The sequence below is a fragment of the Nicotiana attenuata genome, chromosome 2, assembly GCF_001879085.1.
Source record: "Nicotiana attenuata strain UT chromosome 2, NIATTr2, whole genome shotgun sequence".
Taxonomy (NCBI): Eukaryota; Viridiplantae; Streptophyta; class Magnoliopsida; order Solanales; family Solanaceae; genus Nicotiana; species Nicotiana attenuata.
The window spans coordinates 40,381,925-40,399,934 of NC_031990.1; the positions used below are offsets into that span (position 1 = coordinate 40,381,925).

At 40.5% G+C, this 18,010-nt stretch overlaps 1 protein-coding gene across 1 annotated transcript; it reads left to right on the forward strand.

Moving 5' to 3' along the window:
• Positions 3,325-7,362, forward strand: LOC109207750 (probable periplasmic serine endoprotease DegP-like). Its single transcript, XM_019370735.1, has 4 exons — positions 3,325-3,582; positions 3,685-4,506; positions 4,580-4,631; positions 6,937-7,362. The coding sequence occupies exons 1-2, from the start codon at positions 3,571-3,573 to the stop codon at positions 4,465-4,467; spliced, it is 795 nt and encodes a 264-aa protein (XP_019226280.1). The 5' UTR covers positions 3,325-3,570; the 3' UTR covers positions 4,468-4,506; positions 4,580-4,631; positions 6,937-7,362.

The window sequence follows — 18,010 nt, forward strand, 5'->3', positions numbered from 1 at the left end:
TGACAGAAGCACAAAGTATTTCTTGCGTATCCTGACCAACATCTGATCGGGAGGAGGCGGATGTCGTCACCCTCTTCTTAGGAGCACTTCGACCTGGCAATTAAAGTGATTTAGCTGAAGAAGTTTGTGAAAGCGACTAATTAAAATCGAAGAAATACCTGAAGGGCTCGCGGGACCGTAACGTTCAATGAATTCAGCCCACGTACGGGTCTCTTCCGCGAGAGGCAGCAAACCGGACACCCACTGCTTAATATCGGTTATGAACCGGGGGACGTGAGCTATTGCTGCAAAATAACAGAAAAATCATAAGGATGGTATAATCGGAACCGCTAAAGTCACGTACGATAAATGACTCGACGGATAGGAATACTTACGTCTCGAATTCCACCTCTTAGGGAATCCGACGGGGTTAGACACCAGGTGCTCCGTCTTGATAAAGAAGTATCTACGCCAATAGCCCCGGTTAGCCCGATCGTCGGTTTGCACGACCAACCCCTTCGAGCCACGATTCTTTAGATGCAGCATGGTGCCCCTCAGGTAGCTGGCGCTGAATAGCTGCAATAGGTGGTGGACGGAGACCTCCAGCCCGACCAGCTCCGCGTATGTAGACATTACCCTACATACCTTTAGGGTATACGGAGTGAGTTGGGCGGGACACATGTTGTAGTAACGGCAGAGTTCTTCCGCCAATGGAAAAATGGGGAGGCCATAGCCGATCAAAAAGGGATATTCGTAAAACGTACAGTACCCCGATCTATGGGTGTTCGCGTAGTCCGCTCCTGCTAAAACCATCTCCACGTGAGCGGGTATATCATACGACGCACGAAGAGTATCTAAATCAGTTTGTTTTAACTCAGATTTCTCCCAAGGTTGTTCGGGAGAATCCCGTTGAAAGTCCCTCCTAATAAGGAGTTGCTTCGGGAGTACGTTATCTACGGTAAGAGGGGTGAGATCCTCCCCTTTCTCTCCCTTATTGCCGCCGGATGGAGGCGGTATGTCAGATGATTTATTATTACGAGCCCCCGGAGCGTTATCCCGTTTAGGTTTTGTCATGGTTTCCGATTAAGGAGTGATGTACTACACAACCACAAGTGTACTTTCAGGGAAGCGGTGATTTTTCGTAAAAAGGAAGCGTTTTCTTGAAATAGTTGGAAAACGTTTGCAGATGATCTAAAGTTAGGTTAAGTTGAACCCTTTCCCTATTTATAGGGTTGGGTAGCGTCGAAATCGAAGAGGCAAGACCCCAAACAGGCGCGGGAAACCAAGCATCAGAACACCTTTTGTACTTCCTCGGGAACAGGCGTAATGATGACGCCTGCATATGGTGACGTCATCTCAGGGAGGGAATTGCGCGCCAATATGTCAACAAATTCAAATGATCGCCCCTCCACGTCGTCGTCTCCAAACATGGTCAAAATTTTCCTAATACAAGGATCATGGTTCCGTCCATCGGCGACGCACTTCATTACGTCACCAACGAACGGAGGGACTATCTGTATGGGGTCAAATTCTGCCCACTACGGTAACAACGACCCACGACTAAATAATAGCCGAAGTAGAGGGGACGACCTAAGAATGTCAGAGCGAAAGCGTGCCCTTAGGTCTCGTCGTCTCCTCGAAAGCACGTGACCTATCCCTGTATTATTTTATTATTTTTGAGGGGGTTCTCTTGTTATATAAAGGAGAATCCCGATGTTGTAAAAGGCATGAGATCTTTCAATAATAAGCTATCTTTCTTTCTATTTCTCTCTCTCTAAACAAGCTTTCTCTTACTCTCTCGAATATCCAAGTTGTTGAAACAATCACAAGCATAATACAAACTTCTAGGTCTCATTATATTCGATCACGATACCTTTGATTCATTTTGATTGTTTTTCGTTTATAAAGTAATTAGTATCTTTTGAGCAAAACAGGCACCAGTGCTGATTCGTGCCCGACCGTTTTGCCCCAACCAATTTTTCTAGACCCTTTACTTTAGCTGCAAATCAACTTTTATATATACCCTATCTTATATGTAACACTATTCCCAAAATAAAGAATATGTTTCTAAAATTAGAAATAATTTAATTGAAACTATATTACACTAATGATAATCTTCTATTATCATACAAATATTATTGTATGTTTCAAATCACAAATTAAGAAAAATTATTAAGTTTCGTGTTCGGTTAAATTATATCATATAAATTAAAAAGGATGGAGTATAAAGATGGAACACATTTATAATGTTTACATAGTACTAAAAATATGCATGTATCAAGTCATTATAAGAAATGATCTCTTCTGGTTATATGATTTGAAAAGAATAAATAATCATACAAAGACCTTATCGATCACTTATTTTATATTTTACCAATCTCTTATGAAAAGAGTTATATAACAAAAAATAACATTTGTAATGGGCGCCACATCAACTAATAGCTGGACATGAACTCACGCTTGGATGAAAATTACACTAAGATCTCATGATCGCAACATTTTTGTATTGACTTATTAACCATCACATCAAATTTCAACGAAAAAAATACCTACCATTTGGTTGCTTTTGACTTTGAACGTTATTTTAATGAATAATGAATGGGAGATAAAAATTTTATAGAATTTATTTATTTTTTTGAGAGGAGTTTTCGTGAGAAGAGCTGCTAGATATCATTCGAGATGGACATTTATGCATGCCATCAACATATCCTTCAAGGTCATATACCTCTAAGTACTGGAAGAAGTTGTGACTTTCAAATTATATAATTGTTCCGATCAAGCTTTATCGAATTTGACTGAGCGACATTGGTTGAGAAAGGGGTAGGATTTGTTGGTGGTGTTTGAGTGGTGAGGCTGGTGAGAGAAAGTAAAGTCATGGATGAAGATGGACGTGAGTCGCTGTTAGACTCTGATTGTTGGGATGAAAAATAATAAGGCGTCATGCGGAAGCAAACAAAGCAAACATTGGTGACGATAAATCAAATAAGAAAAAATATATTAAAAAGGCATATTATATTAATATGGTTTGGACAAGTGACCACATATCCTTTACCGCACGGTGAAGGCCAGCAAATTAACATTAAGTTTACTGCTCTTGAAGTGATAACGAAAATTTAAATTTACAACTTTAAATATACTTTAGTTAAAGCAGTTAGAAGCAAATAAATGATTGAAGTATAATGGCAGTATATCAAATAAAACACCTTGTAGCACAAATTATTGGGCGCAGGCTAGTGCAGGCCAACAACCATTGCTATATAGATATATGTCAAATCACCGTCATATAGGCTATAAGCTTGGCTGGGCGGTTGAGGGGCTCAGATTTCCTCAAGCGCCAAAGGTTCGATTCCAGAGTACACTTTTTGTCCTCCTCAGTCCTCACGACAAGTTTTTTCCTATTCTAAATAAAACGACGACGTTTCCTGTTCTAAACAAAGCGACGACGTTTTGCTTGTAAGAGTTAGGGTTCTGTTTAACTTCGTTGCCTCAACTGCACGGACTTGCGTTCTTGCCCTGCTGCCTGCATGCTGCCTACGCCACTGATCTTCTCTTTGTTGCCTCGCCGTCGCCGGTCCGATCGTCCCTTCCTTCATGGATTCCCAGGTAATTTACTTTCTCTCTCTAACATCTGCACGGACTTGCGTTCTTTGTGCTCTTTAGTGGCGTTAATGGATGTATTAATATAAATTTTCTTTAATGCTACAGGATTTGGAAAAGCTATCCAAGGATTCCGGACTAACTGAACGTGAGCTGCAAGAGTTTTACAATAGACGGAAGTCAATTATATGGGTAATTAGACTTAAATATAAGGTTCGAGGGGTAGAATCTGTAACATTTGGAACTGGTTTCTCTGTTAGTAGTGACGGACTAATATTTACTAGTGCTCATTTTTTCCCAAAGACTTCGTATACAATTGATGTTAGGAGGTTAGAGGAAGTTGGTTCTCACTCGGCTAATGTAGTTTACGAGAAGCCGAAATGGGATATTACTTTATTGCAAGTTATAGATGTAAATGATTGTCAGTATGCTACACTTACTGATAATGATTCACTATCGGTGGCCCAAACTTTATTACACATAGGGAATCCTGATAATTTTGTGGGCTCGTTTTTGGTGGGTAAAGTTGCATTTGGATGTGTAGACGATATCGAAATACCTATAGGCAGTGTAACTTGTAGAACTTATGCACCTACTGCCATGGAGACCCCACCTAAGTTTAGAATTATGGGTGATGTTTGGAATGAACATGTACTTGGTAATTCGTCTGTTGGAAAATCTTTTGAGAAAAATCTTCACCCTTGTACCCCTATCATACAAATGTATGGCCTTATTTGTGGAGAAGGTTCTTCAGGTGGCCCTGTTTTCAATGTTAAAGGGGAAGTTGTAGGGATGGTTTCGGGGAGTGCATCTGGATATGAATACGCCATCCATGTTGCAATGTTGAGAGAAATACTAAAGTTGTTTAAAGAACAAAACCCAGGCAACTAAGATTGGAAAAGAAAAGATAGTCCAAATCCTAAATTTCAGGTTCGATACTATCATTATTCTCCTAAAATATTTGTATAAGTTTAATTGTATTTGACACATTGATCTGATGTAGGGCGGGGATTCCAAGAAATTCAAGCCACTTCCAACTGACCAAAAAGGAAAAGGTAAATTTTGTCCTTTCTTATATATCAACTATTTCGAATCTTAAATGAACTCATTAAATTTCTTTTAATTGATTCCAAGTATGTGTTATCCGAAGTCAAATGGCATTAGAGCGTCATATATTGTCTTATTATTTATTCAATTAATTCCAAATATTTGAATAACAAAATCTCCATGATGCTTCGAATCCAAATTGTGAGCCTCATATTGGCATCATAGTTACACAATCCTGCTAATTGTCCGGAGCTTTCCTCATGTTGTGTGATAAAGAAAATGATGACGAGACCTCAGTAAAACCTGAATGAATGCATTCTCCTCTAACTTGCATGTCTCTGAGAATTGTTATGAGGGAAACATCCAAGGTGAGCCCAGTTTTGTAAACCCAACCATAATAGTCCTTTGCCTCATCAACAAGCAGGCGACAACCCAGCATTGCTGGTTCACTACGATGATTTATATCCCACCAATACCACTAGAGTAATCTAATATTGGTGGACAAATCTGAATTATCAAAGTAGGTCACGTCAATAAATCAAGTTTGTCACCCTTGACCTGACATCAATCCAGAATACATAACTCAGTTGCTCTTCATAATATTTTGGATATGTCAATTGCGTGGGAGAGAAATAATTGGCATGGCTTGTTTGTTTCTTTTCTTAAATTTAGTTTATCGTGATGAAGTTTTGGACTTCCTTGCACTAAAATTGGCATTTACGTTCACACTTGCATCAGTCAAGTGCTCGGCACAACATGATTGTTTACTTCAACATTAGAGTTTGGATGCAAATTTTTTTTCCAACGCATCTTCTCAATAACTTTTATGCTTTTTGTACCTAATAAATGATCATATTCAAGAGTTACTTGATGTCGAAACATATTACAACTCTAATGCTTCTTACACTCCAGTAATATCAAATGACTTCCATCTTGTTATGAATAAACCTTCCTCCTGTTTCTACTTTAGTTGGCGACATCACTATTAGGTGTTATTCATATCTCAAATCCATATCCCAGTGTATAATATCTTCACTTCTTCAGTGTCCATTTGACTCTATTAATACCTTGGCCAATAATATCTTTCTCACTATCAAGATTACTTCCGTAAGTACTCTTCTCTCAGACATGGGCCTCTTGAAGAGAAACTTGTTGCAGTTCTATATTTGATAGTTTTGCAAATTGGCTATTGCTCTTTTTGGATTTTCCAACTTGTTAACGTAATGGCAAGTCTAAGGTTGTTAACCATTCACTTCACAATAACTGTTACTTAGCTTTGACTATAATTAGCATATTTTCTATCATTTGATTATGCTAGATTACGAGTAAGTCTCTCAAGTTTCGCATTGCTATTGTGATTGAATTAAGCTCTTGACTCTTGGTTGACGTAGGACCTTTGTAATTTTGTGTACGCCAAATCAATGAGTTACTTAGGTTTCTTATTTTGAGTGCTATATCGCAATCTTAGTTCATTGTTTTTAGTTAATAGCTGAAAAGCAATCATGATAAAATTAAGGATATCTTAAATATCATTATTTTTGAAAGAGAGAATTACTAAAACAGCTTTTGAAGCTCACAGGAAAAAATGAATAAATTTGGGCTGCTTTTTATGCTTTATTTGTGCATTGATTTTCATATTTTAGATCATATAATGTTGTTTGTTGTGAAGATAAATTAACTTGATTGAATCCGGTGGAGACATCTCCCTCTATTTAGATAAAAAAATGTTTTTTTTAGGGTAGATAAAGCATTGCCTATTCTCAACCCAACAATTTTTACAATTCAAGACACTTCAAGATACTCTATATACTAAAACCATATATTGCTTGAGCTAGTTTGTTACCTACTCGCCATATTGCTTTCTTTTTTTGGACCGCGTTCTCTTTACTCTTTGTTTTTGTAACATATTAATCCAGAATTCTCTCTTTGTTTATTTCCTGCTCAAGTTGCGTTATTAAATTGGTTATCAGCTCAGACACCATTTTTGCAATTGGTGGCTGATTTATATCACTATCAGGCATACCCATGTGTTGGGCTATTGTTACTTAGGTCTCTTGACTTATAGAAAATTACACTAATGACCTCGAAAATGGATAGTCTTGACTTTTTTACCCCGTTTGCACCATAGGTAAAACCTTTAAGGTCAAAAGTCAATGCCCACCGGGCAAGCGAGGGCCAACACTTGTGAAACTTAATGTTATGCTCATGGGCAAGCGGGGTCAAAAAATCAAAATATTCTATTTCTATCAATCACCCCTTGACTTATGTGCGGTGCAGTATATCTTTTAATAGTCGTGTAATGGCCATTTGCAGGTAAAGTTGCATAAAAGATATGAAGCTTGAAGACTCACATATAGGTATTGAGACTGCATAGATAACAATTGCTAACAAGATTTTTTGGAAGCTGATAGATGTCAGTAGTTTAATTACATCCTGAACTGTTGATCCTGAGAGATATTAGGCATATTTGCTGTAATTGCATGTGTCGGCAGATTGTTATGCGTCAAACAAAAGGAGTTTGGCTTGATAACACATTAGTATTAGAAAGAAGACAAATTACTTTCTTATGTCAGTAGATTGTTATGCTTCAAACGAAAGGAGTTTGGCTTGATAACCATATTTCCTAGAAAGAAGATAGATTACTTGCTTGCTTGCGGCTAGTTTTATTTTTTAGCTTCTTCTCATTATATGATTACAAAACCTAAGAAGTATGGGTTGATGAAAGATTGAATTCTTACCTCTCATATATTTCATTATTATATGATTTCTTACCTTACAAATTTCTCACTGCAAATATAAATCCAATTTGGAAATGTTTATTGTTTGTTTGGACGAAGAGAACAAGGGAAACAGCCACCTCATATTTCTCCAAACAGACGGATTCAATACTTATGATGCAATACCAACTCAATCTGTATTTATTTGGCAAAACCAGAAATAGGACTCTGAAGTTAAGTCACTGAGGCAAGGGTTTTGGACTTGCCTTGGGTAAGCAAAAATTGGAGCAATGCCGTCATTAGATATTTGGACCCTAAGGAATAGCTGAAATACCTTCATTAAAACTTTATACAATGACCACAACTCCACATATAGCTGTGAACCTCACCACTGATACTTGGCGGCGACAAGAACTTCCTCATAGTACCATTATCCCAACTTAAGTCTTATGTCATACCGCGTGTCTGAATCCCCTCCCAACTCTTTTTGTACTCGCGATAAGTCAGTAAGCAACTCCGTAACGCATGGATCAGCTGGTTAGCTGCAGCCCTACTGAAGGTCCACCCTTGTTCTGACTCATTGAAAGGATCAAAAGGCTGCATAGTATCTCTGATCCCTCCTACAGCATGAACAACAAGAATAGTCCCATATTTCATAGCATAAAGCTGGTTCAGTCCACAAGGCTCAAATCTAGAAGGCATGAGTAGAAGAGTCCGAAACTAAAATGGGCATAAAATACGTTAATACAGTTTTAAAAAAAAAGTTACATTTCTACATAAAACGCAGTACGCAGTATAATACTGCGTTTTACTTTGACGGAAAGTTAGCCGTTAAAGTTAAACGCAGTACTATACGGCGTTTTATTAAAAAATTAATTTGTTTTATAGGAAAACGCATTATAATACTGCGTTTAAGGAAAACGCAGTATTATACTGCGTTTCCCTATAATAAATATAACCCCTCCTTCTTCTTCCCCACGATCTGTCTTCTTCCATTGTTAAAAAAAACGCACCCCACCACTGTCCCTNATAATACTGCGTTTTCCTGTAAAAAAATATAACCCCTCCTTCTTCCCCACGACAGAACCAGTCGACATTTAAAAAAAAAAAAAAAACCCCACCATTTCTGCTGGTCCCCCCCCCCCGCAATTAAAAAAAAATTCTTGGGCCCCACCCTCACACATAAAGTAAAGAGCGTAGGTCTCGCATACAACCCAAGCTTTGGATTCATTCTTTCGGGGTCAAAATTTCGAATTTTCGATATTTCAAAAAACTTAAATCGAGGTATTTCGATTTAGTTTATGTCGAAACTCGTAGAGCATATGCATATTTGTTTTGTTGAATGTGTTTCCACGTTGATTTGTGTTATGTTTGCGATTAAATTTGTATGTTATTTTTACCCGGATTTAATTATTAGCCTTGGGACAAAAAATAGTTAAAACTTGATAAATAATTTTTATTGTTAATGAAATTGTTCCCAAATATCTTTTACTGTTTTATATGTAATTTTGTGAATGTTATGTTCATATGTTTGTTGTTTTATTTAGTTTAGATTATTTATTTGCTTAAAGAATAGTGGCCTTTTAGCGTAGTAAAATATAGAGCTTTTTAGCGTAGTAAAATCTAGAGCCTTATAGCGTAGTAAAATATAGAGTCTTATAAAGTAGTAAAATATAGAGTCTTTTAGCGTAGAGTCTATGTAGTTTAAGTAAGTACTAACTACAAACTCTATCCAATTACACTTTACAAAATTAATTATTTAATTTATAAAATAAACTTACAAAACAAACAAATTAATATATGTTGTCAAATTAACTCAAATATCGAGCCTGGAACCCATAAATAATTACTCTGTCCAATTATAAAATTAATTATTTAATTTATAAAATGTGACGACCCAAAGGGTCATCACTTGTTTTCTTATTCATTCTGTACTTTCGAAGCCTTGAAAACCTCATTTAGGGTCACCTCGATTTGCTTGCGCAGTCCGGGCGCGTAGCAGGAAAGTCTAAATATGAAATTCTGTGAAAAATGCTAAGTTTTGATATTAAAATGAATAAATTTGACTTCGGTCAATATTTTGGGTAAACGGACCCGGACCCATGATTTGACGGTCCCGGAGGGTCCGTAGGAAAATATGGGACTTGGTCGTATGCCCGAAATCGGATTCCGAGGTCCCAAGCCCGAGAAATGAATTTTTGAGTAAAATTGTTTTTCTGAAAATATTTAAGGAAATTGGAAATGAAAATTGAATAAAACGTGATGGTATCGGGCTCGTATTTTGGTTCTGGCGCCCGGTACAGGTCTTACATGTGGTTTAAGCACTTTCTGTAAAGTTTGGTTGAAAACGGACGTCGTTTGACATGTTTTGGACTTAAAATGGCAAATTTGATGTTTTATGAAATTTGGAAGAAATTATGGATTTTGAGGCTTAATTCGATGTATATGATGTTGTTTTGGCGATTTGATCGCACGAATAAGTCAGTAGGATGTTTTTGAGGTTGTGTGTATGTTTGGTTTGGAGCCCCGAGGGCTCGGGTGAGTTTTGGATAGGCCACGGGGTGAAATTTTGGACTTAAGGAATTGCAGGCCTGCAGGCTTCACATTTCCCAAACTTTTCTCGCAATTCCCAAGATTGTTCGAATTTCCCAAACTTTGTTCGCAATTACCATGCTTTGCATTTCCCAAACTTTTCTCGCAATTCCCAGGCTTGTTCGTATTTCTCAAACTTTGTTCGCAATTACCAGGTTCGCATTTCCCAAACTTTTCTCGCAATTCCCAGGCTTGTTTGCATTTCCCAAACTTTGTTCGCAATTACCGGTTCGCAATTCCCAAACTTTTTTCGCAATTCCCAGTTCGCAATTCCCATATCTGCAACCTGCATTTTTCATACTTAGTCGATTTTTAAGACATTTTCACCCCATTTTCAAAACACAACTTCTTTGGGCGATTTTTCAAAAACAAACCTTCTTCCAAATCAATTGTAAGTTGATTTTTACTCATTTCTTTCAATCATTAACATCATTTAACATGTTTTCAACTTAAAATCAAGGATTTTCATGGGTGAAATTGGGGGTTTTGGATAGAACCTAGGTTTTTCTAACATTGGGGGTTTGGACCTCGATTTGAGGTCCGATTTCAAAACAAATCATATATTTGGGTTCGTGGGGGAATGGGTAGCTGGATTTTGGTTCGAACCTCGGGTTTTGACCACGTGGGCTCGGGGCGATTTTGGAATTTTTGGGCATAACTTTGGGAAATTCATTTTATGCATTCAAATTGATTCATTTAGCGTTTATTGATGTAATTAAGTATTTTGTGATTAGATACGAACGAATTGGTGGTGGAATCAAGGGGTAAAGCTATAATTGAAGCATGAATTATGTTCGAGGAATCGAGGTAAGTGTTTGGTCTAACCTTAGCTTGAGGGATTAGGAGTTGCGTCCTATTTGCTAATTGTTTCTTGTTGAGTACGATGTATAGGCATGGTGACGAATATCTATACGTCGGTGTCGAGCATGACCGTGAGTCTTATATCGTGATTTCCATGATTTCGTTATATTATTCATGTCGTGGTGAAATTTTCTATTTGTTGTGTAAAGTTGTGAAAAGAATTGTGACTTATGAACGTTGAGGAGCGTTGGCTCTAGTTGTATAATGAATTGTGAAAGTATATGTGATAATTGAACCTCTAGAGCAGTGGCTCAAGTGATGAAGTGAATTGTGAAGTAAAAGTGAGAAAGAGAAGAGATCATTATGTTGCCCCCTTGCCGGGCTATTGTGAGTTGTGGTTCCCTTGTATTGTGTTCTTAATTGATATTATGGATACTTAGGTTGATGATTCTTTGTGTTAGTTAAGGATTATGGTTATAGCTGAGGTAGTTAGATGTTGGGACAAGTTTGGGGTATAGTGGAGGTGATTAGGCGTTGTAACAAGTTTGGGGTATAGCAGAGGTAATTAGGTGTTGTAACAAGTTTGGGTATAGCCGAGGAAGTTAGATGCTGTGACAAGGTTTGGGTAGGACTGAGGTAGATAGGTGTTGTGACAAGTTTGGTTATAACTGTTTCTTTTTCCCTTGCCGGGATAGTGTAGACCTTTTGATCCCTTGTCGGGAATATTTGTAAATATTATATATGGATCGGGTTGCACGCCGCAACAATGTTATATATATGGATCGGGTTGCACGCCGCAACAATGTTATATATATGGATCGGGTTGCACGCCGCAACAATATTATATATATGGATCGGGTTGCACGCCGCAACAATATTATATATGGATCGGGTTGCACGCCGCAACAATATAATAAAATGGGAACAGGTGGTACGCCTACCACGAAATATAATGAAATGGGAGCGGGTGGTACGCCTACCACGAGATATAATAAAATGGGAGCGGGTGGTTGGTACGCCTACCATGAGATATAATAAAATGGGAGCGGGTGGTACGCCTACCACGAGATATAATAAAATGGGAGCGGGTGGTACGCCCTACGAGATATAATGAAATGGGAGCGGGTGGTACGCCTACCACGAGGTATAATGAAATAGGAGCGGGTGGCACGCCTGCCACGAGATACATGAAATGGGATCGGGTTGCACGCCTGCAACGAGATATGTACTGACAGTGAAACCTGCTTTTATTTCCCTTATCCGTGTTAGAGTTAAATTATTGATGTTCTTTATTATTCTCTTGATATTCTGTTTTTACTTGTTATCCCCCGAAGCATGTTCCCCCCTCCCATCCTTACTTGCTTATACCTGCTTTAATTTCCGCTGTATTTTATATAACTGCACAGGTTTATTTCATAGTCTGGTCCTAGCCTCGTCACTACTTCGCCGAGGTTATAGTCACTTACCAGCACATGGGGTCGGTTGTGCTGATACTACACTCTGTGCTCTTTTGCACAGATCCAGGTCCCGGACAGCCGTAGTAGCTCGGGAGCCAGCCTTCAGTTCACTGAGACACCGAGGTAGCCTTGCAGGCGTCCGCAGGCCCGGCGTCTCCTCTATTTCTATTTATGATATGTTATCTCTTTTACTCGAGACAGACAGTGTTACTTTCTTTCAAACGGTTGTATGTAGTAAATCTTAGTAGTCCGTGAATGTTGTGACACCAATTCTGGGTAGAGGTACATGTGGATTTTTCCTTATTATTTGGTTTATATCGTTTAAGTCTTCCGCTAAATTACAAATTCCGCTGTTGTTTAATTATTTATTTTCTGTTAATTAAATTGGTAGAAATGGATTTTAAACAAAAGCATTTATGGATTCTAGATGTGTGGCTTGCCTAGCTTCTACGAGTAGGCGCCATCACGATCCCCGATGGTGGGAAATCCCGGTCGTGACAAGTTGGTATCAGAGCTCTAAGTTACATAGGTCTCACAATTCACGGACAAGCTCGGTAGAGTCTGAGGGATCGGTACGGAGACGTCTGTATTTATCCCCCAGAGGCTACAGAGTTAGGAAAAGTTTCACTTTTGTTCTTTCTTGTCGTGCGGTCTTGTTTCTCAAATGCTAAATTGAAACCTCTACTCTTGTCCCTTCGCGGATGGCGAGGTCATGTACCGCTTTTTCAGCTGAGCAGCAGCTCAGACCAGTGATAGATCAGCTACGTCTTCGGAGGCTTTGTGGAGGTTGGATCAGTTTCACCAAGCTATTCACTACTACATTCACCGGTGCATCTACTGAGGATCCCCAGGATTTTCTAGATAGTTGTCAGGAGGTTCTCAGGAACATGGGGATTGTGGAGACCAATGGGGTAGATTTTGCTACCTTTCGCTTGTCTGGATCCGCCAAGACCTGTTGGAGAGATTATTGATTGGCTATACCAGTTAGGTCACCAACTTTGACTTGGGAGCAGTTCACGCGGCTATTCCTGGAGAAGTTTCTCCACATCACTCAGAGGGAGGTATTAGAGGGGGAGGTAGCGGTATTAGAGGTGGAGGTAGAGATGATAGAAGTGGAAGTAAAGGTATTAGAGGTGGAGGTGCAGGTATTGTTCTGGTTTGTGGTAGAGAAGCTTCGGTTTTATTTTGCGCCATATCTGGTCATGCCTAGTGATTCTTGAGTGCCCCTGTTTATGTGTCTATGCCGATTGGTGATTCTATTGTGGTGGATCGCGTCCATTGTTCATGTATAGTGGTTATTGGAGGTTTTGAGACTTGTGTAGATTTGCTTCTTCTGGACATGGTTGGTTTCGATGTTATATTGGGGATGGACTGGTTATCACCTTACCACGCTATCTTGGACTGTCATGCCAAGACTGTGACCTTAGCTTTACCGGGTATGCCTCGTTTAGAGTGGAGAGGGACTCATGGTCATTCTACCCGCAGTGCTATCTCGTATGTGAAGGCTCGGCGTATGGTCGAGAAGGGGTGTTTGGCCTATTTAGCCTATGTTCGTAATTCTAGTGCTGAGGTTCCCTCTATTGATTCTGTGCCCGTTGTTTGTAAGTTCCCTGATGTTTTTCCTTCAGACCTGCCGGGTATGCCATCCGACAGGGATATTGACTTTTGCATTGATCTGGTTCCGGGCACTCAGCCCATTTCTATCCCGCCATATTATATGGCCCCGCCTGAGTTAAAGGAGTTAAAGGAACAGCTGCAGGATTTGCTTGAGAAGGGTTTCATTGGACCCAGCGTTTCGCCTTGGGGTGCGCCGGTGTTACTTGTTAAGAAAAAGGATGGGTCAATGAGAATGTGTATTGATTACCGGCAATCGATCAAGGTTACAATCAAGAATAGGTATCCATTGTCGAGGATTGATGATTGGTTTGATCAGCTTCAGGGTGCCAAGGTATTTTCAAAGATGGACTTGAGATCTGGCTACCATCAGTTGAGGATTAGGGCATCCGATGTCCCTAAGACAGCTTTCCGCACTCGGTACGGGCATTATGAGTTCTTGGTTATGTCATTCGGGTTGACAAATGCCCCAGCAGCTTTCATGGACTGATGAACCGAGTGTTCCGGCCTTATTTGGATTCGTTCGTGATAGTCTTCATGATGATATTTTGATATATTCCGGCAGCCAGAGGAGCACGAGCAGCATCTTAGAGTGGTTCTTCAGACTCTGAGGGATAGTCAGTTGTACGCCAAGTTTTCGAAGTGTGAGTTCTGGTTGAGTTCAGTTGCATTCCTGGGTCATGTTGTGTCAGCAGAGGGTATCCAGATTGACCCAGAAGGGTGCCCAGTTCAGATGGTCGGATGAGTGTGAGGCGAGCCTTCAGAAGCTCAAGACAGCTCTGACTACGGCACCGGTGTTGGTTTTGCCCACAGGTTCAGGGCCTTATACAGTTTATTGTGATGCTTCCCTTGTTGGGCTTGGAGCAGTGTTGATGCAGGATGGCAAGGTCATTGCCTATGCTTCGTGGCAGTTGAAGATTCATGAGAAGAACTATCCGGTTCATGATTTGGAGTTGGCAGCCATAGTTCACGCATTGAAGATTTGGAGGCATTATCTGTATGGCGTGGCATGTGAGGTGTTCACTGATCACAAGAGTCTTCAGTATTTGTTCAAGCAAAAGGAGTTGAATTTGAGGCAGAGGAGGTGGTTGGAGTTGTTGAAGGATTATGATACCACCATTTTATATCATCCGGGAAAGGCCAATGTGGTGGCCGATGCTTTGAGTAGGAAGTCAGCCAGTATGGGCAGTCTTGTTTATATTCCGGTCGGTGAGAGGCCGCTTGCTTTGGATGTTCAGGCTTTAGCCAATCAGTTTGTGAGACTGGATGTTTCTGAGCCCAGTCGTGTGTTAGCTTGCACGGTCGCTCGTTCTTCATTATTGGAGCGTATCCGTGATCGGCAGTATGATGATCCCCATTTGTGTGTCCTTAGAGACACGGTGCAGCGCGGAGGTGCCAGGCAGGTTACCTTAGATGCTGATGGAGTCTTGAGATTGCAGGGGCGAGTTTGTGTGCCCAATGTGGATGGGCTTCGAGAGTTGATTTTGGAGGAGGCCCATAGTTCCCGGTACTCTATTCATCCGGGCGCCGCGAAGATGTATTAGGATTTGCGGCAACATTATTGGTGGCGTAGAATGAAGAAGGATATTGTAGCATATGTGGCTCGTTGTTTGAATTGTCAGCAGGTTAAGTACGAGCATCAGAGGCCTGGTGGTTTATTTCAGAGATTGAGCTTCCCGAGTGGAAGTGGGAGCGGATCACTATGGACTTTGTTACTGGACTTCCGTTGACTCGGAAGAAGTTCGACGCAGTATGGGTCATTATTGATAGGCTGACCAAGTCAGCGCATTTCATTCCTGTGGCAGTCTCCTATTCTTCTGAGAGGTTTGCTGAGATCTATATCCGGGAGATCGTTCGCCTTCATGGTGTGCCTATATCTATCATTTTGGACCGGGGTACGCAGTTTACCTCATGCTTCTGGAGACCAGTTCAGCGAGAGTTGGGCACACGGGTTGAGTTGAGCACAATATTTCATCCCCAGACGGACGGGCAGTCCGAGAGGACTATTCAGATTTTGGAGGACATGCTCCGAGCTTGTGTTATTGACTTTGGAGGTTCGTGGGATCAGTTCTTGCCTTTAGCGGAGTTTGCCTACAACAACATCTACCAGTCAAGCATCCAGATGGCTCCTTATGAGGCTTTATATGGTAGGCGATGTCGGTCTCCGGTTGGATGGTTTGAGCCGAGAGAGGCTCGGTTGTTGGGTACAGATTTGGTTCAGGAGGCCTTGGACAAGGTCAGGATCATTCAGGATAGGCTTCGTTCAACTCAGTCCAGGCAAAAGAGCTATGCAGATCGTAAGGTTCGAGATGTAGCTTTCATGGTTGGTGAGCGGGTATTGCTCCGAGTGTCGCCTATGAAGGGCGTGATGAGATTTGGGAGGAAGGGCAAGCTTAGCCCTAGATTCATTGGTCCGTTTGAGATTCTTGATCAAGTGGGAGAGGTGGTTTATAGACTTGCTTTGCCGCCGAGCTTATTAGCCGTGCATCCAGTGTTTCATGTGTCCATGCTTTGGAGGTATCACGGCGATCCAGCCCACGTGTTAGATTTCAGCACTGTCCAGTTGGACAAGGATTTGTCTTATGAGGAGGAGCCGGTAGCTATTCTAGACCGGCAGGTTCGTCAGTTGAGATCCAAGAGTTTTCCTTCTGTTCGTGTTCAGTGGAGAGGTCAGCCTCCTGAGGCATCTACCTGGGAGTCCGAGTCCGATATGCGGAGCCGTTATCCTCATCTTTTTCCCGACTCAGGTACTTCTTTCTTTTGTCCGTTCAAGGACGAACGGTTGTTTTAGAGGTGGAGAATGTGACGACCCAAAGGGTCATCACTTGTTTTCTTGTTCATTCTGTGCTTCCGAGGCCTTGAAAACCTTATTTAGGGTCGCCTTGATTTGCGTGCGCAATCCGGGCGCGTAACCGGAATGTTTAAATATGAAATTCTATGAAAAATGCTAAGTTTTGATATTAAAATGAATAAATTTGACTTCGGTCAATATTTTGGGTAAACGGACCCGGACCCATAATTTGACGGTCTCGGAGGGTCCGTAGGAAAATATGGGACTTGGGCGTATGCCCGGAATCGAATTCCGAGGTCCCAAGCCCGAGAAATGAATTTTTGAGTAAAATTGTTTTTCTGAAAATATTTAAGGAAATTGGAAATGAAAATTGATTAGAACGTGATGGTATCGGGCTCGTATTTTGGTTCCGGGGCCCGGTACAGGTCTTATATGTGGCTTAAGCACTTTCTGTAAAGTTTGGTTGAAAACGGACGTCGTTTGACATGTTTTGGACTTAAAATGGAAAATTTGATGTTTTATGAAATTTGGAAGAAATCATGGATTTTGAGGCTTAATTCGATGTATATGATGTTGTTTTGGCGATTTGATCGCACGGATAAGTCCGTAGGATGTTTTTGAGGTTGTGTGTATGTTTGGTTTGGAGCCCCGAGGGCTCGGGTGAGTTTTGGATAGGCCACGGGGTGAAATTTTGGACTTAAGGAATTGCAGGCCTGCAGGCTTCGCATTTCCCAAACTTTTCTCGCAATTCCCAGGATTGTTCGCATTTCCCAAACTTTTCTCGCAATTCCCAGGGTTCGCATTTCCCAAACTTTGTTCGCAATTACCAGGCTTCGCATTTCCCAAACTTTTCTCGCAATTCCCAGGCTTTTTCGCATTTCTCAATCTTTGTTCGCAATTACCAGGTTCGCATTTTCCAAACTTTTCTCGCAATTCCCAGGCTTGTTCGCATTTCCCAAACTTTGTTCGCAATTACCAGTTTGCAATTCCCAAACTTTTTTCGCAATTCCCAGTTCGCAATTCCCAAACTTTGTTCGCAATTCCCATATCTGCAACCTGCATTTTTCATAATTAGTCGATTTTTAAGACATTTTCACCCTATTTTCAAAATACAACTCCTTTGGGCGATTTTCCAAGAACAAACCTTCTTCCAAATCAATTGTAAGTTGATTTTTACTCATTTCTTTCAATCATTAACATCATTTAACATGTTTTCAACTTAAAATCAAGGATTTTCATGGGTGAAATTGGGGATTTTGGGTAGAACCTAGGTTTTTCTAAAATTGGGGGTTTGGACCTTGATTTGAGGTCCGATTTAAAAACAAATCATATATTTGGGTCTGGGGGAATGGGTAGCCGGGTTTTGTCGAANGAGGATTGATGATTGGTTTGATCAGCTTCAGGGTGCCAAGGTA